The following is a 17,525-nucleotide window of genomic DNA, read 5'->3' as shown; positions in this document are numbered from 1 at the left end:
ATACACAAAAATGGCTTAAATAGGCCTTGTTTAACATGTCTACAAAGTTTCATTGAAATCGGAGAGGGTCAGATACAAAAAAAAAAAACAAAAAAAAACCTGATTTGAGCTGGAATTGCTCTACAGTAACGTCAATTCCGTGCACTCTAAACAACTGAACATTAAATCTCCATTACAGTGTTCACCAACGAAGTTGCATTGAATAATTTACACCAATCCCGTGACAATCTGCAAATTAATTAGCAATATTGGCTTGTGCTAATCATGAAAAGCTCGTTCATTAATTTTCATTGAAGCTAATAGCCTTCGGCACCGAGATAATGCCCAACAACCCCCTCTTCCTACCCCTTCACCATCCAAGTTCAAATCAAAGCGTCCACCACCCGCAATATGTTTGCGAACACACACACACACACGTGTAAAACCCCTCAATTCGCAATCACTCACGTACTCCGGCCCGTACCGCGGTGCACTCTTTGCGCCGCCATATCGAGCCAAAAGGCCGATTAAATTTATTCTAATAACAATAAAAAATAAACGCTCTTTATTCCAGTCAGACATGAACCTCCGCCACTACTGCCCCACCAGCTCACACAGCTTCTGTTGTCAACTCTGTCTGTCAACTCTGTGCGCGAATGGATCCCTCTCTCTGTCATAGAGTACACCCCGCACACCGCGGGTCGGTCGACCCCCAACAACAACAAATATTTAGACGTATCGTGTTGTTCTATTACATGCTCTCGCCCAGCGCGACTTGCCACCTCCTCCCCCCTCGTAGAACCGAGAGCACTAGACAGCATCAAATTTATGATATTTCCAGACATGTTGCAAAGAGTTGCCGCCGCGCGATCTGCGCCGTGACTTCTGGGCTTTTTGAAGTGATGTGTTAACACGACCACGTGTGTGTCCGCGCTCGGAGCGGTGTCAGCGATCGGCGTTGACAGAGCCGAGAACCGTCGAGTGGTGAGCGCTTCTGCGGACAGCAGCAGTTTAGTCAGCTTTGATCAGCTGCTTTGATACATTCGAACAAGTTCAGCGGTGTTCTTTGAAGAGAGTTTTAGAAAAGCACCGTGCGTCTCCATCGAATGGTTCCGGATTAGGTCAGTGTTGCGTTTCTCGCAGCTCGTGAGCGCTCGTCAGAGCTCCTCAGCTCATTTGGCAACACTGCTAAAACAAACTCAACCTAATTTAACGGTAGTTCAGCGTTCAAGAATGCGCGCATTGATATTGTACCGCAATTCTCGAACTCCTTTCTGGAGGTTACAAAACTATGCAATTCCGCCTCTTCGGAGAGCCTTTCCCGTGCCGGTGCCGTGTGTCCATGGCCTCCCTAGTTGGGGATGAAGATTTATGACGAAGCTTACGCCTGCCTACATGACGGTGCACAACACAACCGTGCAATGATTTAGGGATGTGTCATGTAATTTATCCTGTCTGGTTTGCTACTGTCACAACGGCAAAAAAAACCGGCATGGCGTCGTCGTCGGGGTTCGATGCTGTTAATGGAGGTGGATGGTTTATTGTTTACTCGGGATCATTACATTTTATGATGGTGTAGTTGCTGGTAGGGTTGTTTTGTTGCGAAATGAGTTGCTAAATTGGCAAACTTAATGGGGAAACACGTTTCTAAATGTTTTCGGAGATAATGTCCTTAACAGGGATGGAATAATCGCAAAACAATCAATTTCGCTTGCGAACTTTCTTCACCCGCGAAAGAGAGAGGAGGCAAATCACGCAAAAGAAAATCGCTCCCGAAATTCTCCAAGAAAATCAATCTTCTGATGATTTTTTGTGAATTTCCTTGTCAACATTACTTAATAATATTTAAATATAGAGAATTTTCTCAGCTTTTGCACTAATTTAAAAAAAAATTAAAAATGCTCCTTTTTCTAAAAAGTTACCTTAAAATGGCTTAAACCTAAAATTAAAACTTTTGGGACCAATACTTCGATTTTTTCAAAAAATCAGTATTGATTCAAAAATTCATAACTCGGTCAAAGATTTTTTGCACAACTTGGAAATTTCCGAAAAGTTGGCATTTTATGTCCCCTCAAACATATCAAAAAATAAAAATAGTGTAGAATTGCTCATATTTAAATTGCAATATAAAAAAACTACAAAAACGATTTTTTTTTAAATCAAAAATATTTACAATTGTAAATTTTAGTATCAACCAATTTGGGCCACTTAGATATTGTTGCAACCGTAAATGCATTTCGTGCCTTGCTCAAAACACTTAATAATTGTGTGTATGTGTGTGTGTATGTGACCATGTAATAGCTTTGCTTCCGCCGCAAGCTCCAGAGAGAAATCGGAGAGGTGATGTTCTCTTTAGAATCCCGAACGATGGCTGGAAAAGTTATTTTAACCCTTTTTATGAATGTTGTAAATGTTTTAATTCTGTCTGTGTCAAATTTACCAACGAAATGTCCAAACTTAGCTTTAAAAGTAGAATTAAGGGTATAGATTAAATTCAGTCTGTGGATATTTTTTGTATCAAAGACGGTGTGACTAAAATAAAAATAAAATAATGTCACGCAGTTTTCGCAGCACTGGCTGAACCGATTTTGACCAAACCAGTCGCATTCGACTTGGTTTAGGGTCCCATACGGTGCTATTGAATTGTTTGAAGTTTTGATAATTAGTTCAAAAGTTATGTATAAAAATGTGTTTTCGCATATTTTCGGAAGTTGAATAAATGGCAGTAAACTGAACCAAACATCATCATGTTATACATCGTTATTTAGGTAATTTCCAACGAGTCCAAAACATTGATAATCTGGCAACCCTGTCTCGAGTTATAACCACTTAAGTGATAATTATGTACTTTTTTGTAGCTGAATCTCACGTAAATGTATTTAAACAATGTCCGGATCCATCATCCGACCCATCGTTGGTTAGGTAATCGAAAGAACTTTCAAACGAGTCTAAAACATTGACGATCTGGCAACCCTGTCTCGAGTTCTGACCACTTAAGTGATATTTATGTACTTTTTTGTAGCCAGATCTCACTTAAATGTATGTAAACAACGTCCGGATCCATCATTCGACTCATCGTTGATAAGGTAATCGAAAGACCTTTCCAACAAGTCTACAACATTGAAGGTCTGGCAACCCTGTCTCAAGCTATGACCACTTAAGTAACATTAATGTACTTTTTTGTAGCCGGATCTCACTTAAATGTATGTAAACCATTTCCGAATCCATCATCCGACCCATCTTTGGTTAGATAATCGAAAGACCTTTCCAACGAGTCTAAAACATTGAAGGTCTGGCAACCCTGTCTCAAGCTATGACCACTTAAGTGACATTAATGTACTTTTTTGTAACCGGATCTCACTTAAATGTATGTAAACAACGTCCGAAATCATCATTCGACTCATCGTTGATAAGGCAATCGAAAGACCTTTCCAACGAGTCTAAAACATTGAAGATCTGGCAACTCTGTCTCGAGTTCTAACCACTTAAGTGATATTGATGTACTTTTTTTGTAGCCGGATCTCACTTAAATGTATGAAAACAATGTCCGGATCCATCATCCGACCCATCGTTGGTTAGGTTATCAAAAGACCTATCCAACGAGTCAAAAAATTGAAGATCTGACAACCCTGTCTCAAGCTGTGAGCCCTTGAGTGATATGTGTGTTTTTTGTATTCCGGAACTTAACGAAATCAGGCGAAATTTGTGTCCAAACCTATCATATCACATATCACCCATTGTTGGAAAAGAGTGAGGAAGACACCAACCACATAGGTGGATTAAGTTAGTTTTTGTAATCTTCTTGTGATGACACGAAGGCTTCTACCTTTGGCGGAGATGCTTGTGGCATCTGCAAAAAGTGATTTCTGACATCTTGGGGGCAAATCAGGCAAGTCAGAAGTAAAAATATTGTATAAAATTGGACCCAAGATGCTACCTTGAGGGACGCCAGCACGTACAGGTAGTTGATCAGATTTGCTGTTCTGATAACATACCTGCAGAGTACGATCCGTCAAATAATTTTGAATAATTTTCACGATATAGGGTACGTTATCCATTAGTGGACCCCTTTCCTATAGTGGACCCTCTGAAGGGTTTTTGATGAAAAATTCAATAAAATCACAATTCAAGCGTGTTGTTACCTGCAAATCTTTTATTTGGCATGTTCAGCATCATTTAAATCAATGTTGACTCATATTGAATTGTCCTTTTTACCAACATTAGTGTTTTGAGTTCGACATCTGAAATCAGCCATGGCCACTAGCGTTTTCACAACAAAACTGCATTTATATTTTATGATTGAATTGACTATTCAATCATTTTTTGACTGATTATTTAACTTCAGCTAGTCGAAATAATGTAATTCTAAGAAACTTTACTAAAATAAAGCGAAGAACTGCTCATTTTCGAGCAAAAATTAGGGGGGTCCAATATAGGACAACAAAAATCCAAACTGTTCCAAAAGTGGACCCCTGTTAATTAAACCTTCAAAAAAGAAAGAAAACTGTGTATTTGAGCAAAAGTTTCTCTTAAACATACAATAAATGCTTGTTGTTATCAACCTAAACGCATATTTTTTTTCAATTATGAGTATAAATATAGCTGTTTCATGTTAAAAGTACCAAAAATGCTGAAGACGTAAAAAAATATAATTAATCAAAACTATGGTCAATTGTACTTAACTGAAGCATCATAATTGAAGTTTGAAATGATATTTTATAATAATAAATCAAGAACATAACATTTTTTTATCAGCAAATGTAAACAAAACTTTTGTTTAGTTTTCGGTCAACCATTTAGGTGATTAATATGAAAAAATGTGCATCAAAATTACATTTTTTTTATTATTTTTAGGTTTACAGTGATTTTTAAAACGTTTTCTCTGATCTTTTTCGGAAATAAATGTGTTTAAATGCCTGTTAGGTTTTTTGTTGTTTAAAGCCGAATTTGTTAACAAAACATATTTGTTTATGATGAAAAGTGAGCAAAATCCATCTTTTATTCATTATATCTATCATTAGACCTACACCATGCATCAAAACATCAAATATCGGTTAAATTTGATATCACAATTACAGTTTGCCTACACAGAAAAAAAAAGTGTAAAATTACACGGCACTGAATCGATGCTTTCAACGTAAGTAAGCTCAATTTAAAATTGAAAACTGATGTAAAGCGTTAAATCACACTTAAAGAGGGTTCATGAAAACTGAAATTAAACGTAATTCATGTTTGTCATGTAAATGACTATTAATCTGTTGCCAAATGACAACCTTTGAAATTTGAAAAACATGTAAATGATTATTCAATGTAAAAAATGCTCAATGTAAATGTTTAAGGCACATAACTTTCAATTAAAACATTGGCTGTTGCTGTCAATGACAGATCAACATAATCAACGATTGAGTGGAATGGTGCGGAATTGTTTTGTAGATAAATTGTTCAGTTTTGATGATTAAGGATGCTAGTGATAGTGTTTGTGTTGTTCGTACAGGTACAAACAATAATCGATTGCAAAAAGAATCGGGGTTTCAAAAGCTGGAAAAAACTGGCTGACAAAATCAAAACAAAGCAATTTTAGCTGGAAGTAATAAAGTATTTCTGCTGTAAATAAAACATGACAAGCTGATTGGGAGACGATCGGTCCAGAGGATGTAAACAAACGTTGCGGATTGAGGAGCAGAAGCACAGCGGAAGTTTGCATCAGCAGGAGACTCAACAAGTTTTATCACTATCAATCCACAAGGTTTGTTGACATCCGTGCGGACGCGTCCAAACCTGAACATTTATCCCGGAAGCGGTCTTTTCCGATGCAATCGGGTTTAGTTATCTGGCTGCGTCTCGGTTTGGCAGACTGTGGTAAGGTCTTACGGTTGAATTACAGCAGTACACCTGTGGGTACGTAAATTTCTATTAGATTGTAACTTACGAAATATCCTTTTTTGTTATCCACAGCTGCAGTTTATCAAGCTTACAGTAGGAGCTTTCTAGTCAGCAACCTTGACCTCTGGTGCGGCTGCAAGGACTTCCGTCGTAGTGGCCAATTTATCCTGAAAAGCATCCGCATCGGTCGCAGTATTTTGGTGATGCCTTCCGTTCCGTTCGCTGGAACTGCTAGTTTTGCCGGTTCCATCTTAACTGCGTCTTCAGAAACGGAATCGGCGCTGCTCTTCTTGGTTTGTTCAGCACCTTTTTCATGGAGTTCATGATGATCCGGATGGCGAAGGAGGTCGAATCAATTTTCGACAAGAGCAAAAGCTTTCAGGGCCTGATGACAAAACCACTGGTCAAGGTGGACGACTTTGTTCTGCTTAAGTTCTACACGATTGCGTTCGCTGTTTGTGTTCCTCAGCTACGCCAAGTGGTGATACATGTACAAGGTGGTCAACTTCTCCGTTCCCAACGTGACCGTTCCGGCGGCGCCGGTCAAACCGATGCAAAAAAAACGGAATAAGCATCACTCACTAGAAAAGCATACTAAGTCACAACAAATTTTCGGGAAAATCCTCACATTTACACGCTTATGATAGATACGGTAATTCATTCAGTGTTTACACGGTTTAACCTACAATTATAAGTAAAAAAATGAGTACTTTTCTATAACCGTGCACGGATTTTTCTAATTCCCTTGCAACGTGTAGGAATGATTTGTTTTGATTTTGCCAGAGTTTGACAGAGCACTTTTCAGTTGGCCGCCTACCACCCACCCGCCTGCTGCGATTGCTTTTTTTTGTTTACGTGGGTGTCGGGTTTCTTTTTAATTTTTCCTGATGTTTAATTTTTGTCAGTACAAGTAGTTTTGCAACTGTCGAATTAATTATTCTTCTGCTTCTCCTGTCGCGCTTCACGGTAGTTTTTGTGTGATTGTTGTTTGTGTCTGAAAATCCGGGTAATGAAGGAGCAAATCCGGACAAATGCGATCACGTTGTAACCGTTGTTAAGAGGAACCTGAGCCTCAAGTCGCATCTTATCAGCAGTGGTATCTGTGGGGGAGTTCCAAATCAGCGTGGGCAAAAACATTCTGGAGTCAGAATCGGCTGGCTGGCTGTTTTGGTGTTGCTGTCGCTACCAGGTTTCACCGCGGCTCAGCTGGTAACCTCAAATGTTCTGTAAATCCTGCCTCAACAGTCAACCGTCGCCATCTGGACGTATTATATTCAATCCGTTTCATTTGAAACCGGCTATAGTCGCGTTCCGGCGAACGGCCAACGTGTACGTGGCTGATAACTCTGCTGCTCGAGGCTGTGGTCTAGGGAAAAGCTGGAGTTATTGATAACGGTAAGATCCTCCAAGGAGATGCTGTTTAAGTTGTAAACATTGTTTTTTTTTCACGCAGCACAGCGCTGAAGCTTCCAAAAAACCGCAACGAATCATCTGGATTAAGATCAGACGACTAGGTCGTGTCGATCTACTGCTGGACGCCGTAACTTGGTCTGCCATTTAGTTGCTATTGTCAGGTCATCCGACGTTACATGGCGGCTCCGAAGTGTTGCACTCTGTTATGCTCGTTGCTTGTAAGTTGAATTAAATTCTTTCCATTGCTTGAGTCAACAATTTGTTCTTTTTCCCAAGCAGCTCGCCCACGACGCCGATCCATTTGTCGGGGACCTCAAATACTTGCAGCAATGACTACACTACTCAGTTGGTTTTAGTTCCACAGGTGATTATAGTAGTATTTACTAAATTAAATACAATTTCGGAAATAATAATGTCTTTAGTTGCAGCTCTCGGTTTGATGTTGACAATAGTCCAAGGTTCTGATTCAAGCAAAGCCGGCGTGGGATTGCATGCTTCAGCTGGTCATCTGTGACCGCCTCTCGCACAAGTCTGTAATTGGAGCATTTCATTGGACCACCTGGAGTGCAAACAGATCATGATGGACATCCTCGCCCAAATGGGGTACGCACATCTGCAACAGGTGGACGTGTCGGCTGAAGGCTTTCGTATCAACTTAATTCCAACATTGTTTTCATAAATGTAAGCAATCAATGTTATTTATTTCTTTTAAAATCCCGCAGAGCTAAAATCACAATCTACATTCTCAGTGAGCCAGCACGTTTCGTGTTATTTCATATCGCTCCGTTGAATTTTAAATCTGATACTTATTTTCTTGCTATCAGCTCATAGTAGTTTGGAATGATTTACTTTTGTGTCTTGAAAGGATAACAAAAGTTCACCGTTTCAACCAACGTTGAGCTTCTGAAGCATTTGAAATTTACATCAGATTCAAAATTCAACGGGGTAAAAAAATTTAGGGATTCGGTAAAATTACATCGATTTCATCGGAAAATTACACGTTTCGGAAGCGAAGTTTGTTCGGCAAGTTTACGTCGGATGGCATTTAAATTTACAATGAATTTGATGTAAATTAGCATCATTAATGACGTGCACTTTTGGTACATCATAAATGATGTAAATTTACCCGATTTTTTTTTCTGTGTATAGTGGACTCGGGTCCACAATCGGATTATGGACCCGGGTCCACTATAAGAAAAGGGGGTCCATAACAGGCAAAAAAACTTTTTTCAAAAGGCTATTTTTCTGCTCAAAAACAAATAAACTGATGAAACAAGTAGTTTAAATTGTTCAAAAGACTTCAGTTTTCATTGTTTTGTACAAAGAGTTATGAAAAAGTGCTTAAAATATTGAAAATTTGTGAAAAATGTGCCTCGGCTCTACTAAGGGGTCCACTAATGGTTAAAATACCCTAAATCGGAAAATTAAACCTTTTCAATTTCGCAATCAAACCTTTATGCCAAACACTGTCAAATGCTTTTTCTATGTCTAGAAGAGCAGCGCCCTCAGATTTGTTGCTTCGAATTTAATTCGAAACTCTCAACAACTGATGAGTAGTTGAATGCCCAAGGCGAAATCCAAACTGCTCATCAGCAAAAATTGAATTTTCATTAATGTGTGATCGTTACTGATAATGAATTCCAGATGACAACGTCTCTGATAACATTGAGTTACTATAATAACATGAACTAAAATGAGGTAATACGTTTGAACCAAGAAATGGCTGTTCAGAAAATGGATCATGCTGAGCCATCTCCAATAACTCTCTTGACAAAAGAGGTCCCTCAGCTTCAATCTCTCTCCCCAATAGAATGAGCCACATCGATAGAACAGCATAAAATCGATCGCTGCCATCAATATTTAACCATCACTGTGGAGCACGACGACGACGCATATTCGTCCGACATGTAGGTGCTGTCAGCCATCAGCAGGCCGAGATGGAAGGAATTAGAAAGTAAAACAAAACGATCAAACTCTCGACTACCGTGAGCCCTCCGTGCTCAGGGCTTCTCGTTGGAAGAGCCCCTCTCGGAATTCTACGTACGCGCTGCTGCTGCTGCTATTACGCAAAGCCCTTGCAAAAACGGCTAAATTGTGCCGACATCTTAGTAACAATCTTCTTCGCTATTTATCTTTCGATAAATAAATAAATAGTTCCAAGTAGAGACAGGCAGGCAGGCCAGCATAAGCAACATCCACATTCGCCGTGGCATGAAAGAAACCCTGCGCCAACTCTTCGGTCCTCATGTACCTTACCTACCGTATACATGCCCAGGGAGTCAGTGCATGTCATGTTTTGCTTCTTTTCCATTTTTGCAAAAAGCTCCTCGCTGCTCCTCCGGATCTTCCTTTCAGCGCCAGAGCCAGTCAGTGCACATAATATTTTACTTAATGTTTTGTCTACACATGGGTTGTTAATACCGGAGCATGTTCGTATCTTTCCCCCTTCGTCCGTCCGAGCACTTCTCGTGCAGCTCTCGTGCAGTTCTGTCGGGTTCTGCATTGTGATCAAAGTCTCGACGTCCCACCAGAGCGGCCCGGCAGACAAAGTGGTCCCCAAAAACCTACAGTCGTTGACGTCGTTCATCTCCTCACTATACTGAGCTGAGTACATGAGCTCTCTATGTACATCGACGACGACGACAACGGATAAATGCAATGACATTGCTGAACTTGGTGCACTGCCGGCAAAAGTTTGTAGGGTTGCTTGAGGCTACCAAAAGTCTGTCTGGAGAAAAGGGTCAAACATAAAGAGCTTTATTTCATCGTAAAAAAATTAAGCCTGCTTATAAGAAGTTTGTTATGTTCAAACCTAAACTTAAGAACAAGTCATCCCCAAAGTACCCTATGAAACTCCAGAAAAGCGTCTGCTCATTCGCTGGTCTCGAGGGGTTGGACACTAAATTTGAAAATAAATTTGAATAACAGTGAAAAAAATCAACTTTCACTGCTCAAAACACAATGTTTTTGATGTTATGTTTGGTAATTCTTTAAAAAACAAATATGAGCATTTCAACTGTCTTACCCCTTGGTAAAACATTTCATGCAAAGCAACCCGTCAACGGCAAATAGCTGCATCTGTCCCAATTGAAGAGACAGCAGTACTACTCTCGGTTCGATTCCAAAAATCGATGGCCTCTGACACTGGCACTGCTGCTGCCGTTGATGACGAGTTCTTTCATAGTGCTAGTTGACCAACTGGCTGAAGTTCTGGCGATCGATAGAGGCTTTTGGGGAGAATGTCAGCGAGCTGGGAAAATGAGACAATTTTGGAGGTTTTGTGTTTCAACTTTTAAACTGGGGTCAAGCGGGACACATGGGACAGCAGTTTTATCCATGTTGGAGCACAATATTTTGATTTTTCTGGTTGGTTTCGGTTAGAACAGACTCAGGCCAACAAAATTTGTACATCCATTTCCAAATTTAAAAACTTTAAGTGCTCTTAAAACTGCTGTCCCTATTCAGACTGTAGTCCTGATTCACCCCAGATTACGGTACAACTTTTTTTCAAAGTCTCACATTGCATTTGCGTGTTCCCAAATACTTCTGAAATTTTCAGAAGCAATTTCAGAAGTGTTGTGCTTTTTTATTGAAAACTTATAATTTATAAGAAGAAGTCAATATTTTCCATGAAACGAAATTATAAATTAAGTCCGAAAAAATAGGCATGAGAAATTACAAACGGCATAACCAGTTGAGCACTTCTCTATCTTTCAGTAATTTTATTTGGGATTTTGTATTTCATATTTTAAACATGAAACTTGTCCAAATAGACCATTTGGCGAAGGGATTTCAATTTGGTACCTTCGGCAAACTTGTAGGTCATCATTTGGACTTCAAAAATGAGCCAAAAAAAGATATTTTTGATTTTTTGTATTGCACTTTCCATTTAAAAAAACGCGATTTTGAATCCATCGTGCAACTACTTACTTCTTTTTTTCTACTAAAACTAACGGAATGGAGAATTGATACCTTTCAATACCAGTGCTGAAAAGTTCTACTTTTTTGTGCAAAAAAGCACTAAATTAACCCTCTACTGCCCATTTTTTTTTAATTTTTATTTTTTCCGTGTTTAGGTCATTTCGAGCAACTTTTGTTCTACGGAAAACTTTACTTCCCTTGTTTTATGTTTTTCTTGTTTCATTTTCAGTATTTTAATTTGCATTTATCTTGTTTAGTTAATGTTTGTTTTGGGTAGTATTTGGCCTATTCTACCACATCCTATCATTACATTTTGCCTATCTATTTTATTATGTTTTTACAGTGACTTTTTCATTATTTTTTTTTTATTGTTTTTCACATTTTCTGCTATAAAATGACACCACTATCATTTAAATTGTAAAAAAAAGCATAGAGGCTTAGTCTGGGACACTAGAAAAATTGCTGCATACTTTTTTACTTAAAATATAGGAAATGTTAGTAAAAAAATAAAGCCAGAAAATTACATTTTAAAAACATTAGCAAAGTCACATAAAACAAGTCAAACTTCCAACCTATAAATTTTCTAAAATTTTAAGAGTTCTTCTTTCCAATGCTTTTTAAAGATCAAAAATTGGCTGAAAATGGATTTTTGGCGATTTTTTAAATCGAAGCCCGTCTAAAGGCGGGGTTGGGTTGTAGAGGGTTAAACCTAAAATGTTGAACATTTCAGTACTGGCATCAGCAAGTAAAATTTTGTTTTTTTTTTGTTTTGTTTTAAACGGTCAACTAGACATGTGTTGGATTCCTGAATTTCCACAATTTACAAATTTTCCGAAATTGATGGATTACAATTGATTACAGGTGGGCAAAAAAAAGAGAACCGCTCAAAGAGCCGGTTCACAAAAAAGAGCGAATGAACCATGGCTCACAAAAAAAGAGCCGCGGTTCTTTTTGAAACTCCGGTCTTTTGAAAAAACCCGTTCCAAGATGGAATGATATTTAAACTTTTGTCTATTTTAATGTTTATACATATCATTAATTGAATTTCCAACAAATTGTAGCATGGCATTTGTTTTTGAGGGTTGAAATTTATTTTTTTCAATGCTTATAAATTATGTCAAATTAGTCAGAATTATTTACACGGTGAACTTTTTCATGTTCTTAAATTAATTCAAAAGTGTATGATTTTCTAAACAAAATAAAAAGCTTTTCATTGCACAACTGATCGGAAGACACATCAAAGTATTTCCGGAGTGCAAATTTTAGCATTTAAAAATGCTTCACTTGAAAAATTTTGCCGAAAAACTACTAAATAACCATATTCTAGCCCATCTTGCCCGATTTAACTTTGAAATTTATTGACTTTTTCATTCAATAAGAAAAATGTTCGCAGAATATTTTCTCATAATAAAATTTGTTTAATTTGAGCAGATATAAACGCAATTTTGTAAAATTAATAACAATTTTCTCCAAAACTCTAGATTTAAGTTTGGGTGCTTTCCCAATCAAATAATTCGAATGTTTAGACCTATGGTTTTAAAGCGAATCTTCTCGATTAAAGATTTTTTTAAATAATGCCTTATAAACTCAAAAAAAAACACAATTTTCTAAAAGAAGTCTTTTCTACAAAATTTTGAAAATGAGCGAAAGAGCCGTTCAAAAGAGCGGCTCATTTTAAAGAACGAGCGAAAATGAGCGGCTCCTAAAAAAGAGCGGTTTTGCCCACCTCTACAATTGATTGATTACAAATCAAAGTGATCGTCGTAGCCTTTAATGTTTTCGGGAAAAACGCCTTTTAAAAAAATTGCAATAAAAAAACTAAACTAGAACATTTTTTTTTCTAGAATTAAAAAGGTAGTGTAACAAGTAATAGTTAAAAAGTAAATAAAAGACGTGCTATAGAATTCCCTTAGGATTACAGGTTGTGGTAAATTAGCATATCAACGATAAGGTAGCACGATTTCGACAAAATTCCTAACTTTTCTCGATTTTCTTCATTTGATTATCATGTGAATATCACAAGTTATACCGATTTGGAACAATTAATCTGTATTAAAAGCAAAGACATTGTCATTGAAACAAGCATAATATTGTAATTATATTGTAATTTTAAGCGATTCCAAAATCGTTTTTTTTTAAATTGCATTAAATTGCGTAAGAAACAAAAAAACAACGATCAACATCTAACCTACTTCCGCTATCCGCGACCATTCCATTAATCTCCCTGCCGTATGCATTTCACAACCTCCATCGATACCTCCGGGATGTTCCATATATCGCAAGAGTGTCGTCGACAAATCGATACACCATCACATCCTCTATGTTTCGATTGCCTCACGCATGACTCGACCGACAAACCACCCCAGACTTCATCATCAAAAGATTTTCAACTTTTTAATGGGAATTCTTCCCATCTCGGTTCGTACCACCACCACCACCGTCACGCGTGCACTTGTTCTGGAGCGTTCCTCGCGAACACCCTCGTCAACGCGACCAAAGCGAAGATCCGTCGGACGACCTTCTATTTCTGGTGCGCTGCGACCTGCCGCGAGGCGAGGCCAAAAATAGACCCCGCCGGTTTTCGTCACCGACTCAGACTCGACGGAGCTCAGATGCTGGAGTTCGAACTTGCAACAACAAGTGATCGATCCCCCAGCATAATCCCATCGTCACGCCATTGGCATTAAAATTCAACGCACGCAGAACCGGTTCTACTAGCTCCGGTGGCTCCGCCGGAGAAGCTGGTGCACCCAAAGGAGGAAGGCGTGACAGTTTGGGTTCTGACGATATCCGAGCTAACATTCGCAAGTTTCATCCCAAAACTGCCAACTTGAGTGTGCGCACTCCATCCCCCAGAGACTGACTGTTATCTTGCTTGCAGCAGAGAGTGGCTTCCGTGGCTCCGCGGTGATAGAGTTGTCAAGGTCTCTCTAGAGAGGCGGCTTGGAATGGCTTCTTTTTGCGCGCACGCATGAGTTGTTGGATTTCGCGAATGGGGCACTCCTGCTGGTGCGTAACGCACTAGTGAAGGCTTGGAGGGGAGGATAAGCGGTTCTGGAATTGTTGATTAGAGGGGGGAGCGGAGCTGTAGAGAATGGAAGTTGATTTGTTGCCACGTCTGCGGCAGGTCTAGACAGGTTTTGGACGGCTTCGATGAGTGGTGGAGTAGCCCCGGAAGAGATTGTTCTTGGGTCGGGAATTGTGTGGAAATTTTGTTTTGTGTATAACTTTTGAAGCACTTTAACAAACTTTATAATTTTCAATGGGGACTTATGGAATCCCGAACTGGGCCGAATGGAACAAATCCGGCATGAATTCGTTCAGCCAGTTCCGAGATTTTAGAGTAGCAAATTTCATTTCTGCATGAGTGTAGCGCAACATTTACAGCAAAAGTCTGGATTAATACCGCAAATGCAGACTATATGGAAAAGTTCTGATCTACAAACTGCACATCAAAAGCAGTGGTTCTTGTTATCTTAGATGACCAACGCACATGAACTAATTTGAATGCAAGTTTGCTAACATATGCTCGAAACAAGCAGCAAAAAGAAGCAACGCCCGACTTGCTACAAACATACCGCGCACTCTGTATCTAATCATTAGATACTATCGGAGGAGTGCACCATCTTGAAGTTTTCCGAACGCTTTGGTTTATTGCTCTGGTTCTATTTATAACAGCGGCGATCTCCAGCGGCTGTCGACGACTACTTATTACTCTACACGGTGTTCCCTCTCCGCTGCATATCGATCATTATCAGTTCGCTGCGTCGCAGAGTAAATTAATTTGCGCACCCTGGCGGAATCGCTGGGCAGTGCTGCCAAACTTTGCTCAAACCATAACTCAACGCCGATTGATAAAGCTGGCACTCCTGGCCTGGCTTCCCGCGGCGATCCATGCAAATTAGTAGCTAGTTTTACCTGCTCGCATTCACACGCTTGAACAATGCCGGCCAACTGTTAGAAACGTCCCCGCAAACCCCGCACCCAGCCCGCGCCAACCCACCTAAACTTACTGACTAATCTCTACACCTGGGTGGCAGGGCCGTGCGAGAGGAGGTGTTCAACCGCACTAAACATCGCGCACACCCCTTGTAGCAGGGTACTAATCGTGTACAGTACGAGCCGACTTGTTTGACACAGTTAAACCTACAAGGTGAGAACTGTCACTTTTAGTTTGGCATTCATCAGCTCTACACGGAGAGAATATCATCATTTGTTTTGCTTAACAAAAAGATAGCATTTTTTGCAAATTTAACAACTTTTTTAGCAAAATCAACTCCATGTTAACTCAAGACCTTGGTCAGAACAAAAAATCATCGATGAGTTGATTTGCCCCATCCAGTATCTCGGTGTACCGAAAAAGGGATGCGGAGTTGGTGGAGTCAAATTTGTTGGAGTCGATACGTAACGTAATATCTGAATCAGCCTTGTTGATTTGGCTGTCAAACTTCAAATTGACATTGTCAAAGCATCGAACCTCGACTGTTCCTGTATCCTTTCAAGTTCCCGCGATGAAAGCCGCGGTGATCACCGCACACATTTTTAATAAGCCCGCCCGCGCGAATCATTTGCTGCGGGTGGCGATGATTGATGGACCCCCCGGCCTATACGAGCCGGCTTTGATCGAGCGCGCGACCGTGCTAAGTACATGCAATCGACGTGCACATGGTGTGTATGTGTGTGCTCCGCTGTAACAGTATGTAACTGTTTAGTAGGGTGCGGAATGCATTTTGTTTTTGTCCCACCGTAATTACTCGGGTGAGGTTGGAATTGATCGTGACTTGGCTGTCAATTGAGAACTATTGATATTGCTTAATTAGAGGTTTTTGTAGAAGTGATACAATGTGACAAAAGTAGTATCAAGACAACTCCTTTTGAGAATCCATAGTTTCAAGAGATCTGTTACAAAGGATTAGATTTGAAAGTTCTTTAAAACCAAATACTGCGAATTAAAACAAGACCGTCTACAATTGGTGATTCTTTGAAAATGCATTCAAATAATGTTCAGATAACTGAAGTTTGTAACTCGGTACCTCATTCTGTCAAATCAACTCAACTCATCCCAATCCAGTCAATCAATGCGGCGCATGAATCCATCAGATCTGTGCAACTTTGTACCACAAATCCAATACAACACTCCCGACATTCTGTCGTGATCGTGAAGTGCCACTCGGTTGACGTGACAATCAATTACTCGCGTCGGTGACATCTGCCAAGTCGTCCCAAGTCCAGACCATGCTGGCGCGGGGTAATTTATGGGGCTACCTTGTAGATCAATTGTCTCGCCGACGTCGCCGCCCTGCCACCCTACAATAGGGTTATTTTTGGGGTAGGGGATCCAACCGCACCAACTCTATTTTCAACTGCAATTAACATTCCGCGTGTCGGATTGGTGCAGTGGGGATTGCCGCCGTCTTGGCATGGTAACTCAGTGTATCGTGCATTCTTGGAATTGTCCAATTGATTTAGGACTGCGGAGACAGGACGGGACAGCGTTATCCAACGCTCGATTTGGTAGGTAGTCTGCGTCAAAAGTTCTACACAAATTTCGGCAAGTTCTGTAATTCGCTTTGAACGCGACATTTCCTGCGCATTTCACCACGTGACGTAGAATCCTGCCAGGGCGTAGCCTTCAACCGCCTTAAAGATCTTGCTTCCTCTGATTGCAGCTCTCCGAGGAGTCGTGTCACCGCCAAAGCTAAAACTAGCCAACTCTAACGGCGGCGGCGGCATCGCCGCCGTCGCAACAATCTTGACTACGAAGATTTATGTGCACCCGTTCGAGTAATGTTAATTGTCAATATTAATTAATTGCAATTAACGTCTATAAATACGCGCGCGAGAAGCTGTGATGCGGCCCGACCCGGTCGACTATGTAGTCTTTTCATTTGCACGACGATGCTATCAAGTCACGCAAAGGCTGCACTACTCTGTCAGTGCACCCCGAGTGCATCTTCTTGGAGCAAAGCTTCCTCTGCCAGTTTTGATTCGCCAAGGGTTTGGACCTGCTACCGGCGGCGGCGGCGGCGAGACCTGATAGAGATAGTACATCTCTATTTGCCCTTTCTCTCACCCCCTTTTCCCTCCAGTATTTTACTAGGCAAAACTGGGAGCACTGGTAGTAAAGTAGATTACCATCCATTTCAGTGGCACCACCAAAGCTGGAAGCCTCCGGGGCAGTTAAATAAGTTCCGACCGTCGTGCGCCCTTGCCGGGGAATGGCTATGGTCATGGTCGGTAGTTTGCAGTGTGATGCCCAAGAGAGTGTCACACTTTTGCCGCCCCTTATCACTGTTGATTCTTTTGAGTTGAAACCGCAATTGTTTTTG

At 40.2% G+C, this 17,525-nt stretch overlaps 2 protein-coding genes and 1 long non-coding RNA gene across 3 annotated transcripts in view; 1 reads left to right on the top strand and 2 right to left on the bottom strand.

Moving 5' to 3' along the window:
* Positions 1–6,550, bottom strand: part of LOC119767484 — a 170,741-nt gene extending 164,191 nt beyond the window's left edge. The window contains exon 1 of the mRNA XM_038256191.1: positions 5,758–6,550. Within this exon, the coding sequence (XP_038112119.1) occupies positions 5,758–5,765 (8 nt within the window). The 5' untranslated portion in view covers positions 5,766–6,550. The remainder of the gene's footprint in view (positions 1–5,757) is intronic.
* LOC6031968 (ski oncogene) overlaps positions 1–17,525 on the bottom strand; it is a 281,458-nt gene that overhangs the window by 224,536 nt on the left and 39,397 nt on the right. The window lies entirely within an intron of this gene.
* Positions 6,646–8,034, top strand: LOC119767485. Its single transcript, XR_005277542.1, has 4 exons — positions 6,646–7,257; positions 7,316–7,493; positions 7,555–7,639; positions 7,698–8,034. It is a non-coding gene; the product is annotated as an uncharacterized LOC119767485 (long non-coding RNA).

Source organism: Culex quinquefasciatus, chromosome 2, assembly GCF_015732765.1.
Source record: "Culex quinquefasciatus strain JHB chromosome 2, VPISU_Cqui_1.0_pri_paternal, whole genome shotgun sequence".
NCBI classification, from domain to species: Eukaryota; Metazoa; Arthropoda; class Insecta; order Diptera; family Culicidae; genus Culex; species Culex quinquefasciatus.
This window is presented reverse-complemented; position numbering and strand designations above follow the sequence as displayed.